Source organism: Grus americana, chromosome 11, assembly GCF_028858705.1.
Source record: "Grus americana isolate bGruAme1 chromosome 11, bGruAme1.mat, whole genome shotgun sequence".
Taxonomy (NCBI): domain Eukaryota; kingdom Metazoa; phylum Chordata; class Aves; order Gruiformes; family Gruidae; genus Grus; species Grus americana.
The window spans coordinates 8,875,651-8,901,921 of NC_072862.1; the positions used below are offsets into that span (position 1 = coordinate 8,875,651).

General features: G+C 44.6%; 1 protein-coding gene across 7 annotated transcripts in view; it reads left to right on the forward strand.

Moving 5' to 3' along the window:
• Positions 1-26,271, forward strand: part of CADPS (calcium dependent secretion activator) — a 221,161-nt gene that overhangs the window by 139,701 nt on the left and 55,189 nt on the right. For 2 of the 7 annotated variants that reach the window (XM_054838539.1, XM_054838544.1), the window contains exons 14-19: positions 9,403-9,504; positions 10,435-10,498; positions 11,263-11,386; positions 13,775-13,843; positions 14,711-14,728; positions 24,226-24,332. In XM_054838539.1, coding sequence (XP_054694514.1) covers positions 9,403-9,504; positions 10,435-10,498; positions 11,263-11,386; positions 13,775-13,843; positions 14,711-14,728; positions 24,226-24,332 — 484 coding nt within the window. The remainder of the gene's footprint in view (positions 1-9,402; positions 9,505-10,434; positions 10,499-11,262; positions 11,387-13,774; positions 13,844-14,710; positions 14,729-24,225; positions 24,333-26,271) is intronic. The other 5 variants (XM_054838540.1, XM_054838545.1, XM_054838543.1 and 2 more) reach the window with 3 other exon arrangements.

Here is a 26,271-nt window from a genome sequence, read left to right on the forward strand (position 1 = left end):
TGCTGGCCTTGCCCCCCGCGTTTCAATCACTGCCCAAAGCCAACTTAAGGCAGAATTACTTGGTGGGTCACAGCCAAGTGCAGAAGGCGAGGGGGGCAAAGTGTCTCATGCCCCTGCCGCTGAAGCGGAGACAAAAAAGGATTCCAAAAAGGAGTCCAAAAAAAGGAAAGATTCCAAATCCCAGCCGAATCCAGAGCCGAAAAGGTAAGCGAAAGCGCGCAGTGCACAGAAGGGTGTTGCAGAGGGCACCGGGCTCCTCAGTCACTGAGCACACTGGGCAGTGTGTGTCCCTGCGGCACCGGCATTCGGGTCTTACGCTCTCCTGGGAGCTGGATGGCGTTTGGGCACCCACGTCCCGTAGGGGGTCAGGACCTTGAGTTTTTTAGGTGTATGTTTAGGAGATTGCTGGCACGGCATGTAGGGGATGAGGCTGGGCAGGGGAATCTGGCTGCCCCCATTGCCCCTCTTCCATAGGCAGGGCTCATCCCAGCAGGAGACCGTTGTGGGGACAGGACCTGGTTCAAAGCCCGTTGGGCCCATAACAGAGACAAGGTTGGATGCCGGTCATGGCTACCCCAGGTACCTCTTCACAGGATCCAGCACAGCCGGAGCTGGAGCCTCCTCTTCATCAGGGTCGGTGGCAAGAGGTATCTGATAGTACTGGCCGAGGTGACACCCCACCATTTGCTCCCCATTGGGCTGGAGAGTTGTGGGCTCAGGAAAATGTCTTGCTTTAAAGCCGTGCGGTGTGCAGACCCCAGTCCCGTGCCAGTACAGCTGCCCAGGGCTGCCTGTGGCTGCTGCGCCGTGCTGGGACACTGCTGGGTGCTGCCGGAGGGACAACTCAGCCACGGCCGGGCTATGCCAGGACCTCGTTTAAAATATTCCAAGAAAGGAATGAGATGGTTTGCTGTGACTTAGCTGTCTCTAGCTGATGGTTGACTTCACATCGAAAGGCTGAAGGTTCATATTCCTTCTTGGTTGCTGCCGTCTCCCTGTTGCCTGGGGATTACGGGAGCTGCAAGGCCGCAGCATTGCGCTTTCTCACCGAGGGCAGGCTCTGCGCAATGCGCGGCAGCCAGAGGAGTTTGGTACAGGGACTGTGGAGTGCGGTATCTGGCCTCTGCTATCGGGACATCAAAAATTGGGCTGCAGGGGGTCTGAGAGAAAATGTGACTCCGTGTCTTTCATGTCTACTCTCAGAAGTCTGAATATCTGAGCAGAAGAGTCACGATTTCTTTTCAGAAAGCTGCTTAGGCCACATGCATCGTGCATCGGCAAGCTGGCTGGCAGAGAGCGACAGAAAGCCAATATTTACCCATGCAGTCCTTACTGGCAGTTGCAACGTGTGTAAAGCCAGGTTCGCTTTAGCTACGTCCCTTCCTCCCACCTGCCACGACCATACGTTGCTCGTTGCCTTAGGGCTGGCCATGCTCTCCCCAGGAAACCTATAGCTCATGGCAGAGCTGAAAAACCTTCCGTGTAAAATTTGTAGATGTGGGAGCACGCCTGCCCTGTAACCTGGCACAGTGTCCGACGGAGCATCTTGGAGTAGCCGTGCATTGAGGTGTTATTGTTATGCATGGCGGTCTGGGAAAGGTTCAAGTCACCTTAGACATTTTTCTGTTTAACAAATGCTTCTTTTTCTGTCTGAAGTGTTGATTTTCTTTACAAAAGGAAGTTCCTTCACTTTTAGACAGTAAAAAAACCCAAGCGGGTGGTTTAGCTTTCCCCAGAATGAGGTTGGCTGTCACTCACAATATGCCACCTAGTAATGAAGGTCGAGCAGGGAGATAATTTCATGTGGCTATCAATCTCCTGTATTAGCAGCCGACAGTGATGGAGCTGAGGTGGGCTGTCTGTTTGTATCGTGTTTGCGTAAGGTCAGGCAGTGAGACAACAGTCGCTCGCAGTCAGCGGGGAAGTGCAGGCAGGCTGCAGTGTGGATGCTGAGGACAGCCTGAAGGTCAAGGCTGACAGGATGACAGGCGTCAGTGCGGGGACGATGCCTCCTCGCCTGTCCGGCTCCCGCCTCGGCGGCACGGCCGCTGCACTGCAGCCGGAACGGGAGCAGGATGGCTTCTGGTGGAAATGCACCTCCAGCTTGGAGCTGACCCTGCGGCTGCAGCAGGTGAAATGGTCAAAATGTGATTTGGGGGATATTTTGGAGCCCTGTTGCTTTAGACGTCAGTGTTTGGTTCTCCCAGGCTTGTGTAGCTTATTAGACCCCTGAAAGCATGACATAACCTCGCCAAAAGAAGGCTGTAAATCACAGCTATTTGCACGACGGTCCCCTTATTTTTTCTGTTAATTTCATCTTTTTCCAAGTCAAAACGGAGCTAAATGTAAATCGCTTGTCCTGGGTTTCACCTCCTGCAGACACCTGAATATGTAACGTGCAGGCTGTCAGAAGGGCAGGGACCAGCAAGAGGCAGAGGCTGCTGAATATCCACGTGGTTTGTGGGTACCCAGGTACTTGCCCTTCGCTAAGACTGAGGAGCTCCAGGCTTTTTCACTGTTGTGGCCACTAGTGAGTTAATAACCTGGGTTTATCCACCAGGTATCGCTGGCTGCCTTTTGTAAAGTCCTGCCATTCTGAAAGATGATGTGATTTCTGATGTATTTACCTACGCGACAGGTAAGAAAGGCATAGCGTTATTCAGGCATCCGACAACACACGCTGCGTGTTTATTGATGTCTCTTTGCTTTTGGTACCACAGCATTGAGGCTGTCACTTTCCTTTATTGACAGCCCTCCAAAAATAGTGAAGGCAAGAAGAAGGCATGCTTTTAAGAGGACATCATGATTTTGGGTACAATTATGAAAGGTTTTACATGATCACCCAGGCCTTCTGTTTCCATGCTTTTCGCTGTCCTCACGTTGGAGGGCTCTGACAGTACTGCCAGCGTTGTTTGACACGCAGAGAAGTGATGTGTTAGAGGAGCCTCGCTGCTTCCCTGTCTGCACACGGGAGAGGCGTTGTGGCGCAGAGAGTTCAGCTCAGCTTTCCCAGGCCAAAAGTTAGTGCCTAAACCTTGAACAGCAATTCCTGCCCCTTCCGAAGGAATGGCTTTCGGGAGTGATCTTGGTTTCCCATGTGCCTTTTTTGGATTTAGCCATGTAATAACTTTCTTTTTCAATGTTAAAGCTGGCATCAAAAAAGACTCCTTCTGTGCTTATTAATCCCAAGCTTCTAAGAATAAGACTAAAATATTGATCGTGTACATGCTAAGTATGAGAAGACACTGAGCTTAGCAAAATCAGGATGCCAGACTGAGTCCCCTCCAGTCTAATAACAGCTGAACAGCATCATTGTCTGCGAGTCGTTCAATGACTATTTACCCAAGGTCCGAGCAGTTACCAGTCTCTCTGTTAATTAATTTGGTATATATCACTGATTTGCCTTTTCCTCTATAAGCTGTATTTTACAGCATCAAACTTGTTTTCAAGAAGTAGCTCTTTTGTTAGCTAACAATAAGCTGAAGGAGGGTAGATTTACATTAAATGTTAGGAAGAGATTCTTCCCTGTGAGAGTGGTGAGGCCCTGGCACAGGTTGCCCAGAGAAGCTGTGGATGCCCCATCCCTGGCAGTGTTCAAGGCCAGGTTGGATGGGGCTTTGGGCAACCTGGGCTAGTGGAGGGTGTCCCTGCCCATGGCAGGGGGTTGGAACTAGATGGGCTTTAAGGTTCTATGGTTCTGCGATTCTATGAATATTAGCATTAGCTTTCATTAGTTTTTTACAACTATAAGCCAGCAGAAATAATGTTATCTTCATAAACTTGAGGAATTGAAAAGTCTGCATGACATATTTGTAATTTTTTTCCATTGTATTCTAATTGTATATCTGGCTGTTTCACATAAAGGCGAGATTTCCATACAACTAGTTAAAAAACCAAACCAGGACATTTTTGATCCCTTAAAAGAAGTAGTAAATATATGAATGCTTTATCACGGTATGTTCATATGCTTCCCGTAGTACTTTGCGTTTAGTTTACACGTCTCATTCAGGGTAATCGCCCTGGCTGCAGTAGGGCAGGTTAAAATGCGGCATGGCGTTAACGCCGTAACCTTTCGTTAGGTGCCGGCTCCGTGTCCCGACCAGCCCCATGATAAGTCCGCGGTGACACGGCATGCGTTATGGCTGTCTGTCGGATAGGATCCGGCGTCTGTGCTGAAGGGAGGTGGGTTGCCAGCCACCAGCAGATAACCGGCTCTGTGCGGCCGGCTGACGTGATTCATTACAATGGGTGTAGGATGGCAGTGCTCAGAAACCATCCGGTTCAGCCGCGGTGCGTCAGGGGTGTAGATCGCACATGAGAAGCGATGAGCCGTGACTTGGCTCGGTGCTGCGGCGTGGAGGAGAGCCCAAGCAAAATGAAGGCAGGAGTTGGGAGGATGAAATGGCTCCCATGCTCTGCAGCATCTTGAGCAGGCGGCTGGGGAAGCGCCCAGGAGGGCTGGGCTGAACAAAGGGCTTTCAACCGGCATTTCACACACGGTGTGAATTCCCAGAAGAAAAGGGAGTTGAGGGAAAGTCGATGTTTGCTGAATAAGCTTTTTTCAAGGGCTCTAAACAGGTGGGCTCTTTCAGGTCAGATTTGCTGGGGGAGATGCAGGAGGCAGCAGGCAGGCAGCTGTGGTCCTGCCCGCGTCCCCAGAGCCAGTCCCCGTGCAACCGGTGGGACTTCGCACAGGCAAGTCTTCCTGCGAGGGATCCTTTGAAAGCCTATCCTGACACATGCCGTCCAAGGCACTAATCATCGATGTTTACTGTATAGCTCATATGTGCTGCACCTGGCAACCAGCAAGGGAGCTGAAGGCAGCACGTGTTTTATATTTGAGTTGTTACTTAAAAAATCAAATTATTTGCATCAGTTTTTGACATTGTTTTTTTTTCCTTGGCTCTGTATGCCAGGGCTCACAGTGCATGCAAAGATCTGTTTGCTACGTGTAAGCAATATTTTCCCCAGTAAAAAAAAAAGTGTAGACAAGTTAAACATAAAAGGTGTAAAAGATGATATGTCTTTTCATTTATAAGCCGCCATGGTATTTCATACAGGCTTATGTCAAAGAGATTAACCCACAGGAGCTATACTGTATATTTATAATTGCATACAAATGCATGCTATTGCTTCATATATTAGTCTTTGTTAAAAAATCATTTTGATATATTTGTTTTAGCAGCATAACTAGCCCTGGGGGCACTGGGTATAATTAGAAAAGGGCATGGGGGGAGGCGGGGCTTGTAGAATAAAGCAGTGGCCTTAGGATCACAGGTCCTAATTATAATTTATAATTAACCCCGGAATTTGCACAAACCATCTAAGCTAAACAAGGACTATCATTTTTGCTGTTTAAATTGCAACCCTTTTTTTTAATTTCGGCACCTGCTTTGTTGATGTTGGTGTTTTCATGGCTTAAAACTTAAAAACAAGGGGGGGATTAGGAAAGTGGCATTTAAAACTTTTCATATGAAGTATTTACAGTGGGAATTTACTAGTCTAGAGCCAACGTAGCGAATCTGCAGTAGCAGAAGTGATCTGAAACTTGTTTGCTTAGAATTAATTTTTTTCTTATTTGTTTTTCTTGCCTTTTTTGCCCTTCTGCTTCCCTCTCTGCCCACAACTTCTGCCGTACACCTCAAGTGTCTGTGAGCAGGAGCTATTGAGAATCGAATGAAATTGGGTCTCCACACAGACGGAGACGTTTATGTTTTTTGTTGACCCGAATTCATAGACCCGAACCCATTTTGTCCCTCGTGCATCTGTATATACCATGTACCTACAGAACTTTTTGTTCACCCTTTTGCTCTCCTTTTACTGCCCATCACTGCTTCAGTGTAATAACGACTGCGTGTGAGAACATCCATTTCCTCCAGCTGCATTTTAGCTAGCCTTGCTGCAGAAATGCTGCTCGCTTGAGGAGTCGGTGCTTCTGTCCATGAGATCAAATAGCAAATATCGAAGTTGAGCTGGAGACCTTTGCTGAAAAGAAAATTGCCGGTAAGCATCAGAACGAGCTGGTGCGACTTGAGCTTCTCCTGGGGATTTTTTTCAGCCCCAGCAGCCATGTACCGGAATTGTCTAGAGCACAGAAGTGAATCTTAAATTGTAGCACTGCTAAGCTATATACCCTTTGTGTTCTTGCAAAAGGGAAAATAAATATGTTCCCTCAAAAAGATTACATTTTCAAAGTATATTTGACTTGAATATTTAATTAGGTTTCCAAATTATCAAGCTAATAAATTAAGTGCAAGGCTTTGGGTAGTGTTTTTCCAGTTCTATGTATATCCTGCATTTGTCACTAATTAATGAGTTCCTAATGCTTCAGCTTCTGGGAAGATGAGCAACAAAGATTAACATAACTAGTAAATCCGAAGATGTGCAGCTGGGTTATAGTATTTGAAATTTGACAAAAACATTGGAAGTATTATTATTAGTGACATGGCTCAAGATGGGGGATTGTGAGGAAAGCAAAGATGACAGAACTGGTGCTAACCACTGTGACAACAACTTGAAAAGCAGCCGACATGACATCTTTCCTATCATGCTGCCGAAAATGTCAACTTTGTGAAGGACAGTGAGAAAATGGTTTGCCGAAAATTTGAAAGGTAGATTCAAGAGATGCTCATCATGTCAGATGCAATATAGTCCACAGCTGGGTGAGAAAGGGAGTCCTTGCCGTGGTGATGGCTCTCGGTTGGCAGGCCCTTCCAGACATCCGCGCTGCTCCAAAAATGGCTACAGCTGACCTGTAGATTGTCTCAAGTTTGCAGTAGCGTGATACACGAGAGCGGCGTGCATTTACACGGTGCAGCAGGCCCTGCGTGGAGGGAGCGGTGGCCACAGCCACCAGGTTTGATGTCCTCCTGGCTCACAAAGACCCCAAGAAGGGCAAAGACCACCTACGTGCGCCTCGGTGGTTGGGTTGGCATCCCTTGGGGCGTTGTGACTTGTGCAAGAGATGCGTTGGCCAAAGGTTCCCTCACCAGAGCCCACCCTCTTCATGTGGGTCAGCGTTTTCAAAGCGATGTTTCCAGAGCCACCACCGCCCATCTGGGATGCGACTGATGCTCTCGCATCAGCGCATTTCAGGTGTCTACCATGAATCGTCATGTGGTCAGCGCTAAGTAACTGTTTCCGGCAAAACCAAAGCCCTTTGAATACAGTGAGAAACTGCGATTCGTGTGAAAGGGCTGCAACCCAACGTGAGCTGTGAGATCCTGCCGTTAAATCTCACCGGTTGAGGTTATTGACCCCGAAAAGGGTAACATAACTTTCAGACCATTTCCAGTCCATCAGCAAATCACTGCCAGGGCAGGCGGCTTTTCCTACATCATTTCTCAACACTGATACAATTAACCTGGTGACACTCCGCGAGCTGTTATGGGTACAGGGGGGGAACCGAATGCCAAAAGTCGAATGAGGGCTTCAACCCTGCCCCTTAATGTACGGCATTTATCGGGGTCGGCCTTGAATTATCTGCTCTTCTGCTCTGAGAGCAAAGCAGGCACTGTGAGTTTGCAGCATCACAAAAGGCATGAACATCTCTGTCTGAATATTAAATATTTTATGGAACTTTGGATTAAAAATATATTAAGCATGTTCAGACATTAATTTTTGCTCAATATCTAATTTGGGTTTTTTTGTGGCTTGCTCATTTCTTCAAAATAACTAGTCCTAATTAGGTACTAATGAGACCAGATCCATACTTCCAAAACTGTTTATGAAATGTGTTCCCCAGCTGAGACATTTTATCCAAGTTTCAGCCTAAATCTTTTTTCCTTTTTTTTCTCCTTAATACACAACTGAATTTGGCAAATAATCAAGTAAAGATTTCTGATTAAATGCTGTTTAAATTTAAATACATCCCCTGGTATTCGAGTCTTTTTCTGTGTCCATGTTGCAAATTTTATTTAATGTATATTTAGTTTTAAAATTTTGCACTAAATATCATGTGAGGTTTGCTAGTTCCTCTTCCGAAATGTTTTAATGGTTTATTCACCTGTGTTGGAATATCAGAGTTCGTATTTATGATATTAAGAGCTTACTAAATGCAGGGTCAAGTAGAAGTGATTGTACAGATTTTATAGCTTTTAATTTTTTATAGGGTTGTGGGTTTTTTTAAGTTTAGGGCCTTTGATTCTTTAAGAGGAAAATAAAGCCAACCAATTAACCCCTGACAGGAGGTTCATTAGAAGCTTTGTAATCCCTTGCCAAGTCTTTTGTATAGCCCAACCAGTCTAGTACTGCGGATTTATGCAGCTTAAGCTGAACACTGGAGGAGGCCTTTAAGTAAGAACATTTGTTCAATTTTAAGACGTCTTACATTACCTAAAGAGCGCCTGTGCCAGCAGAGTTGTCCAGGAGCACACAAATCCGTAGACTTTGCTTGCCGGCAGTGGGGAGCGGTGCCGTGGATTGTCTGCCTGGCCGATTCCTTTGGGGGATGGATTAGATTCCCTCTCTCCTCTCGCCCGGGATTCTGCTGCGCGGCGTATTTTGCCGTGTGGGTGTCGGGGAGAAGGAGGGGATTGCTGCTCTCGGATGGGTTGGCATCGGCAGAGGTACGGGGTGGAAGAGCACGGGGACCGCCGCATCAGCCAGCCCCCGGAGAGCTTCGGCAGGGTTCGCCTGCACACTGTGCTCTGTGACAGATGAGAAATAGCCCAAGGCAGCAGGACCTGGGTGTCTCGCAACGCGCTCCTGTGCACTCCTGAAATACAAGAGTGGCGTAAATAGTCCCAGAAAATCTTTGATAAACCATGTCAGTGCGTTAATTTTTATAAACGAAAATTAAATGACTGAAAAGGCATTGCATTTTCAAATGCAAAATGCGTGTTGCTCTCTAGGAAACATTTCGGAAGAATGTATTGAAGATGGTTCACTTCAAGAAATCACTATAATGGAGTGATTCAGCGGTTATGAAGGAGTGCAGCATTTTATATTCTGTTTGTATATACGCCTGTTGTCAATATTCTTTTATGCTGTGAATTGTGCTAAATTAGCAGCTGAATTTTTCTGCAGAAATTAAGTCCTTATTTTGCCAGCAATGGGCCCAATCCTGCCGTGAGAGCTGGCATTGCGCTCCCTGTCATATACCTATAATTAAAATGAGATTCTGCTTTTTCTGACTTACCTATCACAGAAAAAATAAGTGGGGAGGGGGTATCCACATCTCGATTATCCCTCTGAGTGAGGATATTTCTTTATTTGTTTATTTTTGATACCTCGGCAGTCGTGCTGCCGTGACCAGCCGTGTCTCGGCGTGGCACATCCTCTGTCCCGGGTCTCGTGGTTGGCGACGTCCCTTTCGGAAGGGGCAGCGTGCGGTGTGCTGCGGGGGTGAGTTATCGGGGTGGTGAGGTGGAGTCTGAGTCATTCGTGGCATTTCTTCTCCAGACCTGACGGGATAGGAACCGTGACCGTAGACGAGAAAGAGCGTTTCGAAGAGATCAAGGAGCGGCTTCGCTTGCTTCTGGAGAATCAGATCACGCATTTTAGGTAAAGGCAGAGAGCCCAGGCTGAATGCGAGAGGACTGATTTCCTCCCAGCTCCCTCCTATAAGCAGCAAAGCCAAAAGGCAGGTTTTGAATGCATACGGGAATTTTGCATATGTGGCACAGACCTACACAGGGCAGCGAAGCTTGCACTGTAGCATGTTTGTAGCCGGAGAGTGATTTTAAATATATAACCTTTAAAGGATATTTCAAACCATCTAGCTCCCATAGGCATGGTAATGCGGTGGATTTTTTCTAGAATTTAACAACAACAAAAAAAACCCCTTATCCTCTTATTTCTCCGTTCCCCTCTGCTCAGTTATTACCCATTTATTTTCCCTTCTCCATAGTATACAGGCAGGCAGGGCTTTCTGCAGGGATGTCACAGTATGGAAAGGATGGATTCTGCCCCCGCAAGAAGGGATGAATTGCCCCCGCACACCAGCCGGGTCCCGGGCAGGTCGTGCACGTTTGCAGGCGGGCGGGTGATGTGCATTCGCACGCAGAGTCCCCGCGTGAGCCCTTGGGAGCTGCCACTCGCCAGGGACGGTGCCAGGTTCAGCCGGTTACCTACCGCCTGGTGCATCGCCAGGCCTCCGGCTGGAAGTAAATGTCCTTTCCAGAGGAGCTTTTTTTTTTCCATTTTTACAAGAAGATGATATTTAACTCTCTCTAGGAAATCTAAAAACTCTCCAGGTGACACCCAGATTTAATAAGCTGCTAAATCAGCTTATTACTACCCTGTATTCTGTTTTGCTGCCTTAGTGTCCGCACCATCAGAGCCTTTCGGAAAGTTACCCTGTAGAAAGACTACTCATTCCGGGCAGAGGGACTAGAGAATTGCTCAGGCATATTTAGGAAAGCATCTTTATAGCTCTGGAAAGACTTGTTCGCATGCACCTGATCTGACATTAACTTGATGTGGTTTTTCCAGGTACTGCTTTCCATTTGGCCGTCCAGAAGGCGCACTAAAAGCTACTCTATCGCTGCTGGAAAGGGTAAGCATAAGAATCACGGAGACTACTTAAAATTACCTATATTCATGTATCTTTCCATTCAGAACAGCTTGAGGAAGTGTTGTTTTTGCGCAGGATGTGTAATTAATTCTAGTTAATATCGAAACGCGGGGGGTTAGGTGGGGCTGTTATCTCTCCTGCTTGAGCTCGGAGGCCGGCGTGCAGCCTGGCCACTAAAGGCAGCACAGCCCATGTCTGCGTTGATAGCTGAGGGTGGAGGATCTCGCTGGCAAGCACCTATACCCTTATAAACGACGCCTGGCTGCTATCTGGTGAAATTCCCATCTCGAGGCAGGCTCGTTCTCCGCCAAGCGTAGGAAACCTGCTCATCATCATCCTCCCCATCCCTGTTTCTGCCTCTGCTGCTCCAACATCCTTCTCACCTCGCCTAACCTGCCATATGGCTAAGGCCAGACCTAAACCCAAGTCAATCAGCAGAGCCCGGGAAGGGCATAACATTGCCTGGCACTGGGCAAATTGTGATACCTCTTAATGTCATGCCCTAAAAAACCAGAAGCAGATTTCAGGGCATGCCATAGGGTATAGTTACAGAAGGGGAGTAATACAGCAGGGCTAGGTCCCATGTCTCAAGCTGGCCAAGGTGACCTTGTAGTGGATCCTGCACATTGTACACACACCCCGAGAGCCACGCAGCGCTAGTGTAGGAATGGGTGTATGTGCTGGGCTTGGAGAAAAGCAGTTCTGTGTGCCCGATGCCACAACAAATCAGATTTTCTTGTGTCAAGGTTCTGATGAAAGACATAGTTACTCCGGTCCCTCAAGAGGAGGTAAAAACAGTCATCCGTAAATGCTTGGAGCAAGCAGCTCTAGTCAATTATACTCGACTATCAGAGTATGCCAAAATTGAAGGTAAGGCTCTTTCTTTGTGAAATTACAATTTTGTTATATTTCTAGGTGGCAACTGTGGCTGGGAGCTATTTAAAAGAAGCTCATTTGCTATTTATTCGCTTGTCAATAAAACTGATGTGATTCTGAATCATTTTTGTGGTGTCGGCTTCGGAAGCAGTTAAGAATGGAAGCTATGCAAAACGTTTCTTTTTCTGGAAAAGAGAGAGGAAACAGTTAAAAGAAACTGTAGTTGGGTGGTTTTTTTTTTGATCGTTAGTGCATTTGGCCAGTGGTGTAGTATTCAGACTCATGTCGTGGTTTTAAAAAACAAATTGAGAAATACTTGGGATGTCATCTTTGCAGCTGAAGGTATAGTGCAGCTAATTGCTTGTGACAGTGGAGTTCAGGAAACAAATGAAAAATAAGAAGCTGAAAAACTGTTTAATCTACGCTTAATCATTTGCAGCCAATTTAAAATGTCTTTTTTCTGGGAGTGTTTCATTGTCTTTGCAGTTTGCATAGCAGCCATTGATCAGTGATCCTATACTTGCATCAGATTTCTTTCTTGTCACTCTAAATCCAGCGTAGCTGATATTATTGACCTTTTAAGTTATGGGAGAATAATAACCAGTGACCAGAGACACATGTAGCCATCAAAAAGACATTTTAAAGCTTGCTAGAGGATACGCATTAACTGAAGCTCTATGATCCAGTCGTTCTTTACATGTTAATCGGTTTACGTTGGTGCCTTGTTGGCTGCTATTCACAACTTGAAACTCCTACACAACTTTATCCGAGTTCCCAATTGCTTAAACCTGTATGTTCCAGATGAATGGTATGTTCTGCTCTAGACTTTGGGTTTCTGTCATATGTGATGTGAAGCTTTCCCACAGCTGAGATTATCGTTGTGTGTCTCTAGGACAATATTGAGAGGAGAAAGAAAACCCCCAAAACTCCCTCTGATTTGTTCTTCGTTCTTGTTTACATGAAAAATTGGGATATTATATGACAAATTGTCCAGGTTCTGTACATGACATGTCCTCTCTTTTTCCATTTGTTTTCTGTCTAACGATGCAAATTGTGTACCAGTGGTAATGAATTCATTGTTATGCATCCAGTGAGAAACACTTAAGAATTGGGCACTAAAAGGATGTTTATCAACTCTTGACTTGGTAATGAGTGACAAAAATAGAGAAGGAACGAAGGTTTCATAAGCACTGTATTATCAGGCAATTTATTGAAGTACTCAACTTCACAGGATATTTTAATTGGTGTATTCTGTAAAATGCAATGTTTAAATATACTTGACGAGGCTAGAGAAGGACTGAGAATCAAAAGCAGCTTTTCTGTTGATGGATGCTTCTACCCAGGGCTGGCTCCCTTAGGTTCTCTGTGTAAATATCACTAACTCGTTGGTAAGATTTGCTCTCTTCTTTCAGATAAATCTATGCAAAAACAAACTTTATGATCTGTAAGTAAAAATGCATTCATTTCCAAAGTAGAACAGTTAGTGTGTACTTTTCCTTTTGTGCCTCAATTCTTCTTGGTTGTGTTAATTATCTGCCCTCTTTTTCGCACTGTGACTTTTAGGTCTGGGAATACTTTGAAGCAACAAACCTTTTTTTTTTCCAGCTACCTTTTCCGAGAAATAGTTCATTCCACACTACCTGCTCTCTTCTGCTTTTCTCCTCCTTTATCCGTGATTGGCCACAGCCACTTTTTGATACTGTCTCTATAAAAGTGGTTGTAACACCAATTTCCAAGCATGCTGGGATTGTTAATTCGAACAACCCAACATCCGCCAGCTGCATGCATCAGGTTTTCTCTCATGAGCATAGTCCACTACACATTCAAATACTTCCTGAGAAGAGCAAATAACAGATTTGCCTTGGTGAGATGCATTCCTGCGTGCCGTACATGGCTTTGAAATCTTGCTTTTAAAAGCTGACATTTGAATAGCCACGCGTTTAGGAGAGCTTTGTCAGAGATGCAAAACCAAATCAGTGGCAGCGGTGCTTGAGGCTATGCTTATGAAGAAATACCTGTGAAAGCCTTAGATACTGAAGGCTGAAATCCTTAGTATCTCGGAGCCTTAAACCAATGAAATTACTCATGACGTTTCTATCATTATATTCTTGCAAACAGTTCAGAGCAAACCTCTAGAGTCATGGTCACAGCCTCTCTTGTGACTCATGGGCATGCTGAATGGTTAATCCAGTAGATCTCCAATTTTAACCCTCCTTTTTTTTTTCTTTTTTTCTTTTTCCCTTCCTTTTATCCTGTGTGTATCCCAAAATACTCTACAGCTACTTTCCTTTTAACCTAACGTAAAGTTTTCCTCTGACCTGTAGCCTATAACCTCTTTACCTCTGACCTAAGCCTCTTGCATGCCCAAATCCTCTTTTATAGGGAAAAAGAGAGAAATGTATGAGCATCCTGTCTTCTGCTTGGCCTCTCAAGTGATGGATTTAACCATTCGTGAGTACCTACCACCCTCCTCTCCATGCTGTCCTCACTCTTTCTGTTTTTCATTACCTCAAGAAAGTCCAGATCCAAACCAACTCACTCTCCTTGCTTCAAGTCTTTTAGCATTGGCTTGTCTGTTGCTTCTGTCTGTGAAACCCAGTGTGAGAAGTCCAGTCACTTTTTATCAGCCTAAACCAGGTTAGACAATTAACCCATCTTGTTTGTGATAAACTCAGATCGTCTGTAAGTTTTTTCAGTTCTTCTTTATGTCCGTGACCTGAATGCATTTTTACTTTGCTTCTGTGTAACCCCAATTTGTAAAGTGCTTGTCACTGGTACACAATCAAAAGGTAGCAGCTACATCGGGGAGAAGTGAGCTAGAGGTCAGATAAAGGACACTTGGAAAAAGCCATCCCTTTGCCTGCGTATAAGATCTTTACCCAATCCTGTGTATAAGATCGTATAAGGCTGTCCTTTCTCTGCACGTCAGTTCTTACATGTCTCCTGTCTGTTAGCTCTCGCACAGAAGGATGCGCTTTACTTGCTCTCCTCCTCGATTTTTCACTGACTCCTTTGCACCGAGCTCTGGAGGGGACATCCCAGCCCCGCTGTCACTTGGAGATCCCCTCTGTGTCCTCAGAGCTCGCCCTCTCTGGTTTTCTATTTGTGCAGCGTTTTCTTTCACCTCCGTGAAAGGAGCTTCTTTGGGTAACCCCATGCCTGGGGGGGCGGGGGGCGAGACCGGGCGACTTTTCTTCTTTTCAAATGTCATATATCACGCATAACTGGGGGGCTGTGCGGTCCACTTGCTCATTAATCCTGCATATCTGTTCTTGTTTCTCTCTTTTCTCTCCCTGTTGCTTTCTCTCTTTCATATAGAGAATCAAAAGGACGCAGGTGAACAATTGTATATGCATTATAAATTGCTAGGACTGTTGAGTTATATTTATTTTGTTTTCTTTTTTCATAGCTCCTTAAGATATGTACTCCTTCAGGCTGAAAATGGAGATGCATTAATACTTAAGGAGTTAATTTGTGCTGTCTACATAATCTCCTTTTCCTCCTTCCTTAGCGTAGAGTGTAGATTAGAAATACCTTATAGAAATATAGTATCTTCGTAGGAGACAGTTTTAGAGAAGAATCTAGCCTTTGTAAAGAGTTTCTTGTTTTCCAAAAGAACTGCAGCTCATTTTGGGTGAAAAAATGTTGGTGATTTGGCCATTAATTTAACACACTTAACAAGCACATGTATAACTAAACTAACGTTCATTTTTGTTTTTCATATCTTCTGTTTTATGCCCTGATGGGAGGACTGGGTTTTTAATTTAAATATTTTTTTTTTTCTATTTTTTCGTTAATGTGTAACAAACAATCCGGTGGGACAGAAGTCGTGTTTGTCTCTCGTTTATAACCTGTGGTGACATGTAAGAAGGCAAAGGCTCAGCTCAAGGTCCCGTCTCTTCGGAAGGGATGGTGGAGCTCTGCAGCCCCTGTTCTCGTTTCTGTTGTATCCCAGAGTCCTAGTTCGAAAGTCCTTCAAACTTGAATTGTTCATTTCTTTTTGTGAGTAGATTGTTCTGTTTTGTGGAGAAAAAATAAAAAAATAATTGGATTGATTTCAGCTCTGTTTGCAAAGGGAAATTGCTTTTAAAAGGCAGTACCAAGAGCCTGGGCCAGGTTCTGCCCTGGCTTCCCCAGGCCTCCGCAGCTCAAATTTGGCCCAGGATCTAGAGCTCTTGCATGACAGTACAATTAATTTTGAACAGCAATAAATATTTAGAAAATGGAGAATATTTTTTCCTTACAGCTATGAGAGGTGCAAATAAACAAATAGCAAATAGAACAATCCCAGCTATTACCATTAACTACAGCAGATTAAAGTGAGAGCAGGCTGTTGTGCATTAAGCACGATAAATGCACTGAGCATCGCGCTTGCTGGCAACGGCTCGTCACGTGCTTACGGTTTAGAAATTCAGAAGGACGTTTCTATGGCCCAGCTCGTTTAAAAATAAAACTGCTTCTTCTCGATGCTCAGAGCGAGTGAAAGGACACAGGGAGTTCTGACTCTGCTGCTTCGTGCCTACAAATCTCCCGTTGTCTTAAAAGAAAATTTTTTGGCCAAAGTCGGGAGGACTCAACTTGAAACCAATACCTCAGCTTAACTGGAGTCAAAAGTGACTGGATTTTGGCCTGACTTTTTATTTATTTTGCCAGAAGCAAGAATAAAAATAAGATACTGAAAACAACTTCTTCTTAAACCCACAAATGTCACCCTTTGCTGTCCTTTCTCCTGAAAACTGTGTAGCCTCTTGTCTTGCTTTAAAAATTTTGATTGGAAATAGAACATTAAACAGAACACTATGCTAAAACAATTAAAGATGAATGACTTGCTTTAATTATTAATCAGACAAAACTACTAACACTCAGATTAATAAGTGCAACCTTTTAGTAAGCGTTCGTCTGCTTATTTATATAAATTGGGAATCCATCATTGTTTTAGAAAAGAATAACTTCCCCATCCCTTAGGCACAGGATTGGTGACACGTGCTGCACTGTGTTGGAGTGCCATGGCACCGAGGGATCCCGTGAACACAAATGCTGCTTTGCACTGCTGGAGTTGGGTACGGGCAGCTTCAGAGCTGGTGCCGCCCAAGGCGATCGTTGTCACTTTGGCAGTTAGTTGTGTTTAGTATAAGATGTTTTCTTTTTTTTTTTTCTTTTTTTTTTGTTTTCAGACTGAGTATTTCTGGTATTGTCAGTTGGTTTTGGTCTCTGTAAAGAGAGGCTTCTCGTGGTACCGTTGATGCACAGAGATGAGAAGTGAAGGAGATGCAGGGATGGAGGCAGCTCTGGCCTCGCTGCTCGGTGCCGGGGCGGCAGAGCAATGGAGCATGGATTGCAAGCGGGGAGTAACAGGAGAGCAGAGGGACCCACTGAAGTCCTATTGCTCTGTCACCAAGGGAAATCAGCTGTTCTTGGGCCATCCAAAAAATGCCAGGTTTTTGCTTGTCCCGCAGCCTCCCCAGCCCCTGTCCGGGGAAGCAGGGCTCCGGAGGCACGGCATCGTGCCACGCTGCGTCTCTGGTGTGCACCGTCCTCCCCAGATCTGTCCCTCCCGGCCCTGACTTCCCTCAAAAACACACCCGGCGGCGGTGCCGGCCTGGGTGCAAAGCCGAAACCCAGTCAGTGCAGGGGCCGGTGCTGCCCACGGAGCGGCGAGGGGCAGCCACGGTGCCGGTGCAGAGGCAGACATCTCTCAGGTGCCTGCATCAGGCTGGGGATCTGGGTGCACCCACGGGAGAGGGACCGAGCGCGGCGGCTTCGGTTGCATCAGCCTCAGCTGGCACCGGCCATGGAGCATCTTTTGCACGTAGCACTCGCCCCAGCAGGCGTGGAAAGCATCCTCAGCCAAGGAAGCGGGTGCAGAAGAGGTCAGGTTTTGACTAGAGCAATACAACAGGTTGTTAAGAAGCAGTGGTATTTTTCAAGGCATTCGTACTGGCCCTTGTCACAGTCCCTCTGCTCACTTTACATCACTCTCCTTCCCTGTTTCTGGATCTCAGCCTGGGAAGCTCTGTGCACGTATCGTAACTCAGCGAGTGCACCCAAGTCCTAGGGGCTGAGCTGCCTGTTGATCGACGTGGTCCGAGACAAGGAGAGGTCCTGTGTGATTTGTCAGCTCAGCCACTGCTAGGCAATCACTCCCAGCATTTGTGATAAGCCACAAAGCTTAAAAAAAATAAATAAATTACATTCCCCAAATAAATATGGATGCAAAATGTATGAAAACATCAGTCTTTGTATGCGGGAGTGGAGACAGAAGTCATTAATAAATCATACACTTTAACTTAGGCAGGACTACAACCTGTACTTGTGTGCTGCTGAACTGCTGCTTTATTTGTTTCATTCCTTGAAGTGGCATTTGGTTGTGTTTAACAAGGAATCGTTACGCAGCTTTCAAAATTTCCTCTCACCCTTTCAAAGGCAGCATTTAAAGCAGTATCAAAGTTATTACAAGAGCTTCAGAAATCACAGAGATCTGCATTGTGCCATTATCTTTCTACAAGTCTCTTACCAACTGCAGAGCAACTTGCTGCCTGAGGCATGAGATATAATTCAGATATGCAAAAATTCCTCAGTAGGCTGAATAATCATCAGAAAGTCAGGAGATCAGTTCTCTTTTCAGTATGTTGAGTTTTGAGAGCTGAATTAGAATCTCTTTCTGAATTGAAAAATAAACATTTCTATGAATTTTTCTTACTTTTATGATAATGCATCTTATTTTGAAAGAAAAACTGGTATCATCACTGAAATCACTTTCAGATACATGCAAATTCATTTCACGAATATAATAAAAGGCTGTTTTGCCTCATCCTCAGGCTAAGTCCATTATTCTTTACAGTTATGTTGAGAACAGCAGCTCTTTTTTATCATTTTCATGATTGGCTTGGAAATGAATGCACACGTAACCCTTGCATACCAAAGCCTTTGGCAGGGGTCGTATATTTTTAATTATTACAAGGAAACCATTGAGTCAGTGGCTACGCTTTTAAAAAATATGAAAAGTCAACAATACTCTTCTCCTATTGCAAATGTAATTCTCACTGTTGCTGATGTGTTAGTAGCCCATCTAGCAGAAATCAGGGTGCTGAGTGAGAAACATGTAGTTTGAAAATCTTCCAGTCTGCAAAGAGCCACACACAGTGAATTGTATACAATATACATACCCAAAGCAGCAGAGATTTTTTAATCTACCTGTTATACTCATTGCAGGCTGAAGCTTATTGCAAGCACAACTCCAGTAATTCGAGTTTCTGCAAGTATTTTATTTGCAAGTATCATGCAGAAGCGTAAAATCCTTTAGCGCAAGATTGTCCAGGAAAGCACTTTGTCAGGTTGTTGGTAAGGAAGAAGCTGCTCCTGCATCTGATTTCAGTGATGGAGGTGTTTAAATCTTACCCATTTGTGCACATGAGCAACAAACACAAGAGCATTTCTGATGCTAAACTGGCTGTGGCGAGGGATTAGAGAGGGAAAGGACAGGGAAGAAAGAAAAGCCAAAGTGAAAAAAAACCCCTGCCACACAAGCTGCAGCTGATCGCTGGGAAGTGCCGTAAAACCCATCCAGCATTACGCATCTCCCTCGCTCCGAGCAGGAGCTGAGCCACCCTCACGTATCATCTCCGAGACCTGGACCCAGAGAAGCACGTGAGCTCCAGCGCCTCACTGGGCATTGCAGTCACAGCCCCATTTGTATTTAAATTTACAGATGAAATTAATAACTTTCCTTAGCCAGACCTTTTTCTTTTAAATTTTCTTGCAATAAAGAGGCAATAAAGAAAAGTGTGGGTCAGTGCTCACAAAGTGTTCAGTGCCCCGAGGAAGGGAGAGAGCTTTTCCTCTCCTCTCCTTCAGCTCCAGGTGGTTTTGCAGTCATCGTACAAGAGCCCTGGCTTTGGGTCTGAAAAATTTAAATGAGCAAAAGAGCTGAATATTTGTGCAGATTGGGCCAGATCAGAATTACATCAAGATTTTGTTGCTTAACCTGCTGTAATCCCTTGTGGAAGCTTGTTTTCAAGAGCCAGTGGAGGCGGGGAGATGCCAGGAGCAGTGGTAAGGCGCTGGGGGGGGACCTCTCGCAGACCTCCCAGGGAAATGAAAGCCACCCCGGGACACTGCGCTGGCAACCGCACAGCGGGAGCCTCCTCCAAGCCGTTTTGTACGCGCTGCACTAGCGATTCGTGAAGTCCCGGTGCTGCTGCATCTCTTGCCTCGTCCTTCTCTTCCTTCTCTGCTAATGGCTTTTCCCTAGGACAGAAAACATTTGCACAAGTCAGGCCCATTTGACGCTATGGAGTCTGGATGTCCGGGAAGTCTGAAATCCGTTTTTTGATGGGTAGCTGTTGGCGATGTGGAGACTGGACTCACATTTAAGGGTGCTTGAGGGTCGCAGAGCTGAGAGGCGTGGTGGGATGCAATTCTGGGATGCGATTTTCCCCTGGCTTTGATGTTCTTAGGAGGAGCTCTCTCTCTCTGACTCTCCCAACTTTGGAGCCCAACGGACTCCCCTGGGTGGCCAGGGGCTCCCACCACTCGGTTGCCAGAGACGGGTAGGAGGAGGTGCGTGATCCCCTTCCCATCCAGGGACCTGGGCACAAACTACTCTCCGTAGTGATGGGCAGTAGCATACTCATCCTACACCTACATGTTGAGCTCAGGAGCCATCAGGGAGTAGCCAAATTGAATTCTTGCTTGTGTTTTAAATTAGAGCAAAAGTCATTAGGCCAATGCCAAAAAAGCAGTTATTTTTGTCACTTCAGGCTGAGAGGTTTGTGCCTGGGGACAAAGCCACCCTTGGTACACGTCGAACAAGGATCAGGATGACTGCAGAGATGAACACATAGATTTGCTTTTCCTGTTATCAGAAAACAGCCACAAAAAAAGTAAACCAGTAGCTTGAATCTAAGAGCCTGAATTAAATCATTACACAGCTTAAAAGACTAAAAATATGTGTGCGTGTGTGTGCGCATGCATGTGTGCATTGTATGTGTGTTTGTGTACGTATGTATATCTGTGTATGGAGAGGGGAACCAACCTAACTCATACTCTAACAGTTTTACTCGAATATTCTTTATTATACTTTGATAAGTGTTATAATTCTGTGAGAATTAAAAGCAATCAGAAATCTACTTTGCACGAGCCAACCGATTTTTTTTTTCCCCCACTGGAAAATGCAAGCAAAATGGCAAGGACTTTTGGCAATAGAATGTCCAGATAAATATGCCAGATTCCTTGCAAATGGCATTATTAAAAATAGTCACAATGCTGCTAAAAACTGTTATTAAATGGAATAGAAACTATTGTGTTAATATATTCACAGTATGTAATTTATTCACTGAGTGTATGTAAAAGGAAAGGCTATTTTCTTTGAATTTTTCTTATGCTGATATTGTAAACTATATGACAGATGGGTCAAGTCCTGATTGCAGTATTCTAACATTTGGAATAGCAAGTAACATATTTGATAGAGCTGGCAAGTTTTTATATATGATTCAACCCAGAATATAAAAGCCACTAGAATTCCAAGTTGAAAATAATTAAATGAGCTGGAAACGATCAGGAACCACACATTTTTAAGTGACAGATTTTTTTACATGTTTAAATTGCACAAGAATATTTTATAGCTCCCTTTAACCAACAGTGACGTTTAATTCTAAAATGTGTAATTGATATTTGCAAAGCAATTAATTCCTGTGGCTCATTATTCTATTGCTAAATGTACCTAAGCAATGGGGCGCTGACTTAAAGCGAGCTTTTTTAGTTCACCTTTTCTAAATTCCGGAGTTTTAACTGAATTACCCTAATTGAGTTTCCTCACGTGGCTGCATGAAGTGCAGTTTCATACTTGCATTGAATTTTTAGCTTTCTGATTGCACAGTACCGCAGGACGTTCGAATCTGCTGACTTCTAGAATACGTGTTGTCAAATGGTGTCATTACCGTGTAATACTTCAAGTACCGATAAGCAAAAACCCAGCAGCTTATTCCATTTGTATTTGATCATTTCTGCTTATGTTCCTTTCGAAGTTTCCATCTTTTTGTCACTGTTTATGAAGTCATTTGTCTCTTTACTTTTGGTGTCTCTCTCCGTCGTGCACAAGCAGCCCGTCCGTCCAAGCCCAAGCCGCCGGCTGGGCCACCATCATCTCCTCAAACGCAGACTAACATGATAAATCATATGCTCAAAGGCATGGCCAAACAGCCGCCAAGTACTGTAATAGTCTTCCTTCCTTTTATTCGGTGGTTTTCTAATCTAGCAGTTGCTTGTGTAGCAGTAGAAAGCTAGTTCTCATGTGCAGCTTTATACAAAATACCTAGCGCGACGTGGTAGGTTTTAGCGATTTAGAGGTAGCATTTATTTCAAAATGTCCACATTTTTTTGTCTAGCAATGTCTGACATATGCAACATTTTCAAATATCAACGTCAGCACAAAATAACATTGTTGTTGCATAACATTTTGCATGAAAACTATAAATATGTATGAGCTTTACATGATGTTGGATGAAATGTTTGATAAGTATATCGTATACGTTTCATGTAACTGTCAGTGCTCCAGCTATCTTAGCAGAATATTCTGATGTATAGTAACTTAACCAGGGAAATATTTAAAATAAGAAGAAAAAAAATTAAGATTGACATCTGCTGGCTGCCAAAGTTGTATAAGCATCAATATTTTCTTTAAAGACAGCATCTCTGAGCAGTTGTTCTTATTAACACTTTTGTCTTTTAGTTGTATTTGAGAGCAGATCAGTGTTGCAAATGAGAATGGGCCTGATGCTGCTCTGATCAATGGAGAAGCTTCCCCTTGGCTTCAGAGGTGCAGAAACAGCCAGAGCTTACTAAGGGACATGTCTTTGGGCTCCTTTTGCACAAAAGGAAGAGATTACTCCTTCTTGTAGCCAGTGAGGAAGAATGAGGAGTTAACCAGTAGTTCTCCAATTTCAGTATTTTGTTGAGAGAAACGTAGATTTTTTTTGTTTCCAGAAGAAATGAAAGGGAAACTGGAGAAGAAACCCCCAAGGCCCCTATCTGTGGCATAAATCAGCAAAAATGTAGAGTTTGTTTGCACGGTGCTTTACCATGTTGCATCTCTCAGCCAAGCTGAGCACCTGCAATGCCAGACTTCAGCTGACCGGGTTGCTGAGCTCCTCTGAAAACCAGCCCGTGTACCGCTTGCTCAACCGCCCAAATGTGACCAGTTTGAAAAATATGGCTTTCCTTTTTGTGGGAAATTTGTTACCTGTAAACAAGTATTCAGGGAAAACTAGGAGCAGGCAAGATTTTGAAGGGGAGAATTAAGTTCTCAAAGCTCACCGAGCCTCCAGCCAGGCAGGGATGTCTCCCCGGGTGACCCAGTAGAGCAGAGCGGTACCATCTGCGTGCAACCGCAAGTTTCTGTCCTATCAGTAGAGAAGATCTAAACACTAGCAAAAAACTAGCGCGTGCAGAAGGCTGGAGCGAGATGCCCAACCAGCGCCTTGCCTGTCGGCATGACCCAAGCTGCTGGCTTAGCTGGGCTCCTTTGGAAATCCCAGGGTGGTTGCTAGTAACGGTGCTTCAGCCCATGCACTGCTAGCGTTTTGCTGTGTTGGGGACATACAGTCTGTTGTACACAGCTAATTGCAGATTGATTTGGCTGTTTGGTTTTTGGTAGTTCACCCATTTACAAATTCTCCAGCTTTGATGTCATGGAGAGGCCAAAATATACATCGGTGCAGAGGGACGAATTGGCTGGTGTAGCTACCAATGCGCGATGCCGTTCTTCGTCCTCGCAGCACTAGAGAGCCGGGATTGGCACCCGGAGGGACACGTCTGTAGTTAATGTGGTGACGTGCTGCAGCGTAGGTAGATCCCCGGGGAGCGGCTCTCCTGCTCCGCTTCTCCTCAGGACGGCCATCGCAGGGAGATTTTGCAGACCTCAGGGAAGTGAGCTGTGGTGTTGGCTCATAGAAAGCTCCTCGGTTGCACTCAGCCAGCTCTGTCATTCAATGAAAAAGTGATTATTTTCTTTTTCTCTCTATTATTTCTAGTGAAATACTCTAAATGTTCCAGATTGTTAGCACCTCAGATGTTTAGTATGTTATTAATAATATAAATTACCTAGAAGAATAGAATTTAATTATTTTTAAAAGTCTTCAGAAAGCACTGCAAAATAACTCAACATAGCTAAACACCAAGCTCCAGGATTTAAACTCTTTGGTTTGTTTGCGGGATTTTTGCTGTAAAGTTGCATCTCTTTTCCTATATAAATCTTACCTATGAACGCCTAGTGGGATTTACCACTTTCCACTCCCTCCAGCATGCGTAACTCCTTGACCCTCGTGGAGTTAAATCCTGGAGCAAGGCAGACCTGCAATTTTTGCTTTCAGTAGCAGGTGACATTTAAATTGTCTGACAATTTATTAAAAGTACAGACAGATTTGTTTGAATTGATCTTCTTAAAAGAATTTTAAAATAATATAGACATGATTTCTATAATAGCATCATCTACACTGAAGGATACATATTGTTCGTGTATTAGTGGCCAGATGCTGTCTTTAGGGAATGCAATGTTCTTATTTGAGCTAATAAAGTGCCGCCATCGCACCATAAAGCAAAACAACTCTGACAGTATTGTGAAATTTGGAGCTGGAGCACTGTATTTTCATAGTATAATAACGAATGTGGCTTTCTGGTTTGCTCAGTACTAATTATATAAGCATTTAACATATGCATGAAAAGATCTTTAAAGCTGTAGACTATTATGGGATATTTTTTTTTAACCTCTAAAATAACTTATTGTACATCTAGCTTTTCATTCTGCCTCCCTTTTAACTCGAGTTCTTGTACTACAGAAAATGTAGGCCGGTTAGTCACACCAGCTAAAAAGTTAGAAGATACAATACGTCTGGCAGAATTGGTAATTGAAGTCCTACAGCAAAACGAAGAACACCATGCGGAGGTGAGCAGCGGTGCCCTGCGAGGTCGTGTCCCCCAGGTCTTCAGCAGGCTGCGGTGGCTTGCTAGGAGCTTTGTATGTTTGTGTGATGTCTTCCCAACTGGTGCTGGGTTATCTCCTTTAAAAGCCGAAAGTATTCGTAAATAATGGTGCTCGAGTGCGATGAAGGCAAAGTGCAGTTCAGGAAGATTGCTTTTGCAGAGGGGAGGGAGGGCTAAAGGAGGAATTAATTAGGTTCTGCTCTCCTCTACGTCAGTCTGCAGCCTTTTATACAGTGCCAGCAGGAGCCGAATCTGGCCAAATATGTTCACCACCAGCTACACACAAGAGCAAGCCTGGCCACTTTTCAGAAAGGTCGTGTTTCCAAAAAAATGTCACGTGTTTGTGCCTCCAGACAGCATTAGTGGGGTCCTGCAGCAGCTTACCGCTCCTGCTGCCCAGAGCTGGAGCAAGGAAAACCACCACAAAACAAAACAATTCTTTTTTTTTGCCCCTTTCTGAGCGTTCAGGTTGTTTCCAGGGGTTTCCCTGGGCCCCTGCGGTACATGATTAACTCACCTGGTCTCCTGTTGGCTTCTTCTGCCTTGGCTTACTGGGAATACCTCAATTACTAGTCACGGAGGTTAGGGTGAATTATTCTCATTATTTGGGTTATCTAAGGCCTAATAAAACTACTCTTGACTCTTCAAAGCACTTTAACGGAAAGGTTCATGTTTTAAACCCACTGAAACCATGTCCTAGTCAAACATAGACCAGAAAATCATGAGGCTTGGTCCTGGAAACACTTGACCCCGCAGGCAGCTGACATTGCTGGCTGTAGTCCCGCTCTCAGCACGTCAGGACATTTCTGCCCGAGCAAGTGATGTTACATACCCGTGTAAGTATTTGCAGGATTGAGCCCTCTGTTCTCTATGGATCTGGTGCTCTCAGATACGTGTTGAAAAGTTAAGCGTTTTGCGATTGAGAGTGAACAGTTATTGTTTATGACTGTAGGTAATGTAACACTCATTCACTATTTTCTCTTTTCCTTCCCATAGATATATATATATATATATACTCACTATATTTTGCATTAAGAGCATTTAATAACTTCACAGTCACCTAAAAATCATTCCAGTGTATATTAAATTTGCAGTATAATTTAACTTATTGATAATACACAACAATCCACAACACCCAACTAATGCCTGATTGCATATTTAAATTTCCTCCCTGTTTTTCTACTGTTCATTCAATCTTGGATGATCCTGGCAGGGGAAAGAGGTATGTGACTAAACCGAATGAAACGAGTCACTCCTGTCATATTTCGTGCATGCCCTCTCAGTGCCATGTTTCCTACTGGGATTTTACCCGGGTTGCCCTCGCTTCCGTAACTTTGACCGAGGAATGTAACAGCAACTTCGAGTCGGCTGCTTGCGGAGCTGGTAGCCTGACACAGGAGGGTAAATGTGGCATAGCAGTCCGGTCCATGCATGTAGCAATGGGTATATTTTACGAGCGCTGCAGTTACATCCCAACACAACCCTACCTGCCTGGACTCTCTCCTCAGCCTGTTGTTACCTCTGTCGTTTTGCATTCACCCGACCTCTAGTACACTGTGGTGGAGATGGACTAAGTACTACACGAGTGCCTAGAATGGTAGTGGTCTTCCTCTGGTTTTGTCTGTATGTGCCTTGTACTGGATATACAGTATTTATATGTAGAGAGAGAATATACGGGGTGAAGAGTGAAATAAACTTCATTTTTACAAAAGCAAGGGGGTGCTCAAGAGCGCTGCGCTCGCACACAAACTGCAATAACCTGTCCGAGGATAACGAGTGTTTTATTCCACTCATCACCAGCACAGGCTGGATGTACGAACCAGCCGGGAAGGAGCAGGTTAGTCTGAAAATAGTAGATTTCTGAAGGAAGCAGTTACAGGGCCAGTCGCGTTCAGCCAGAC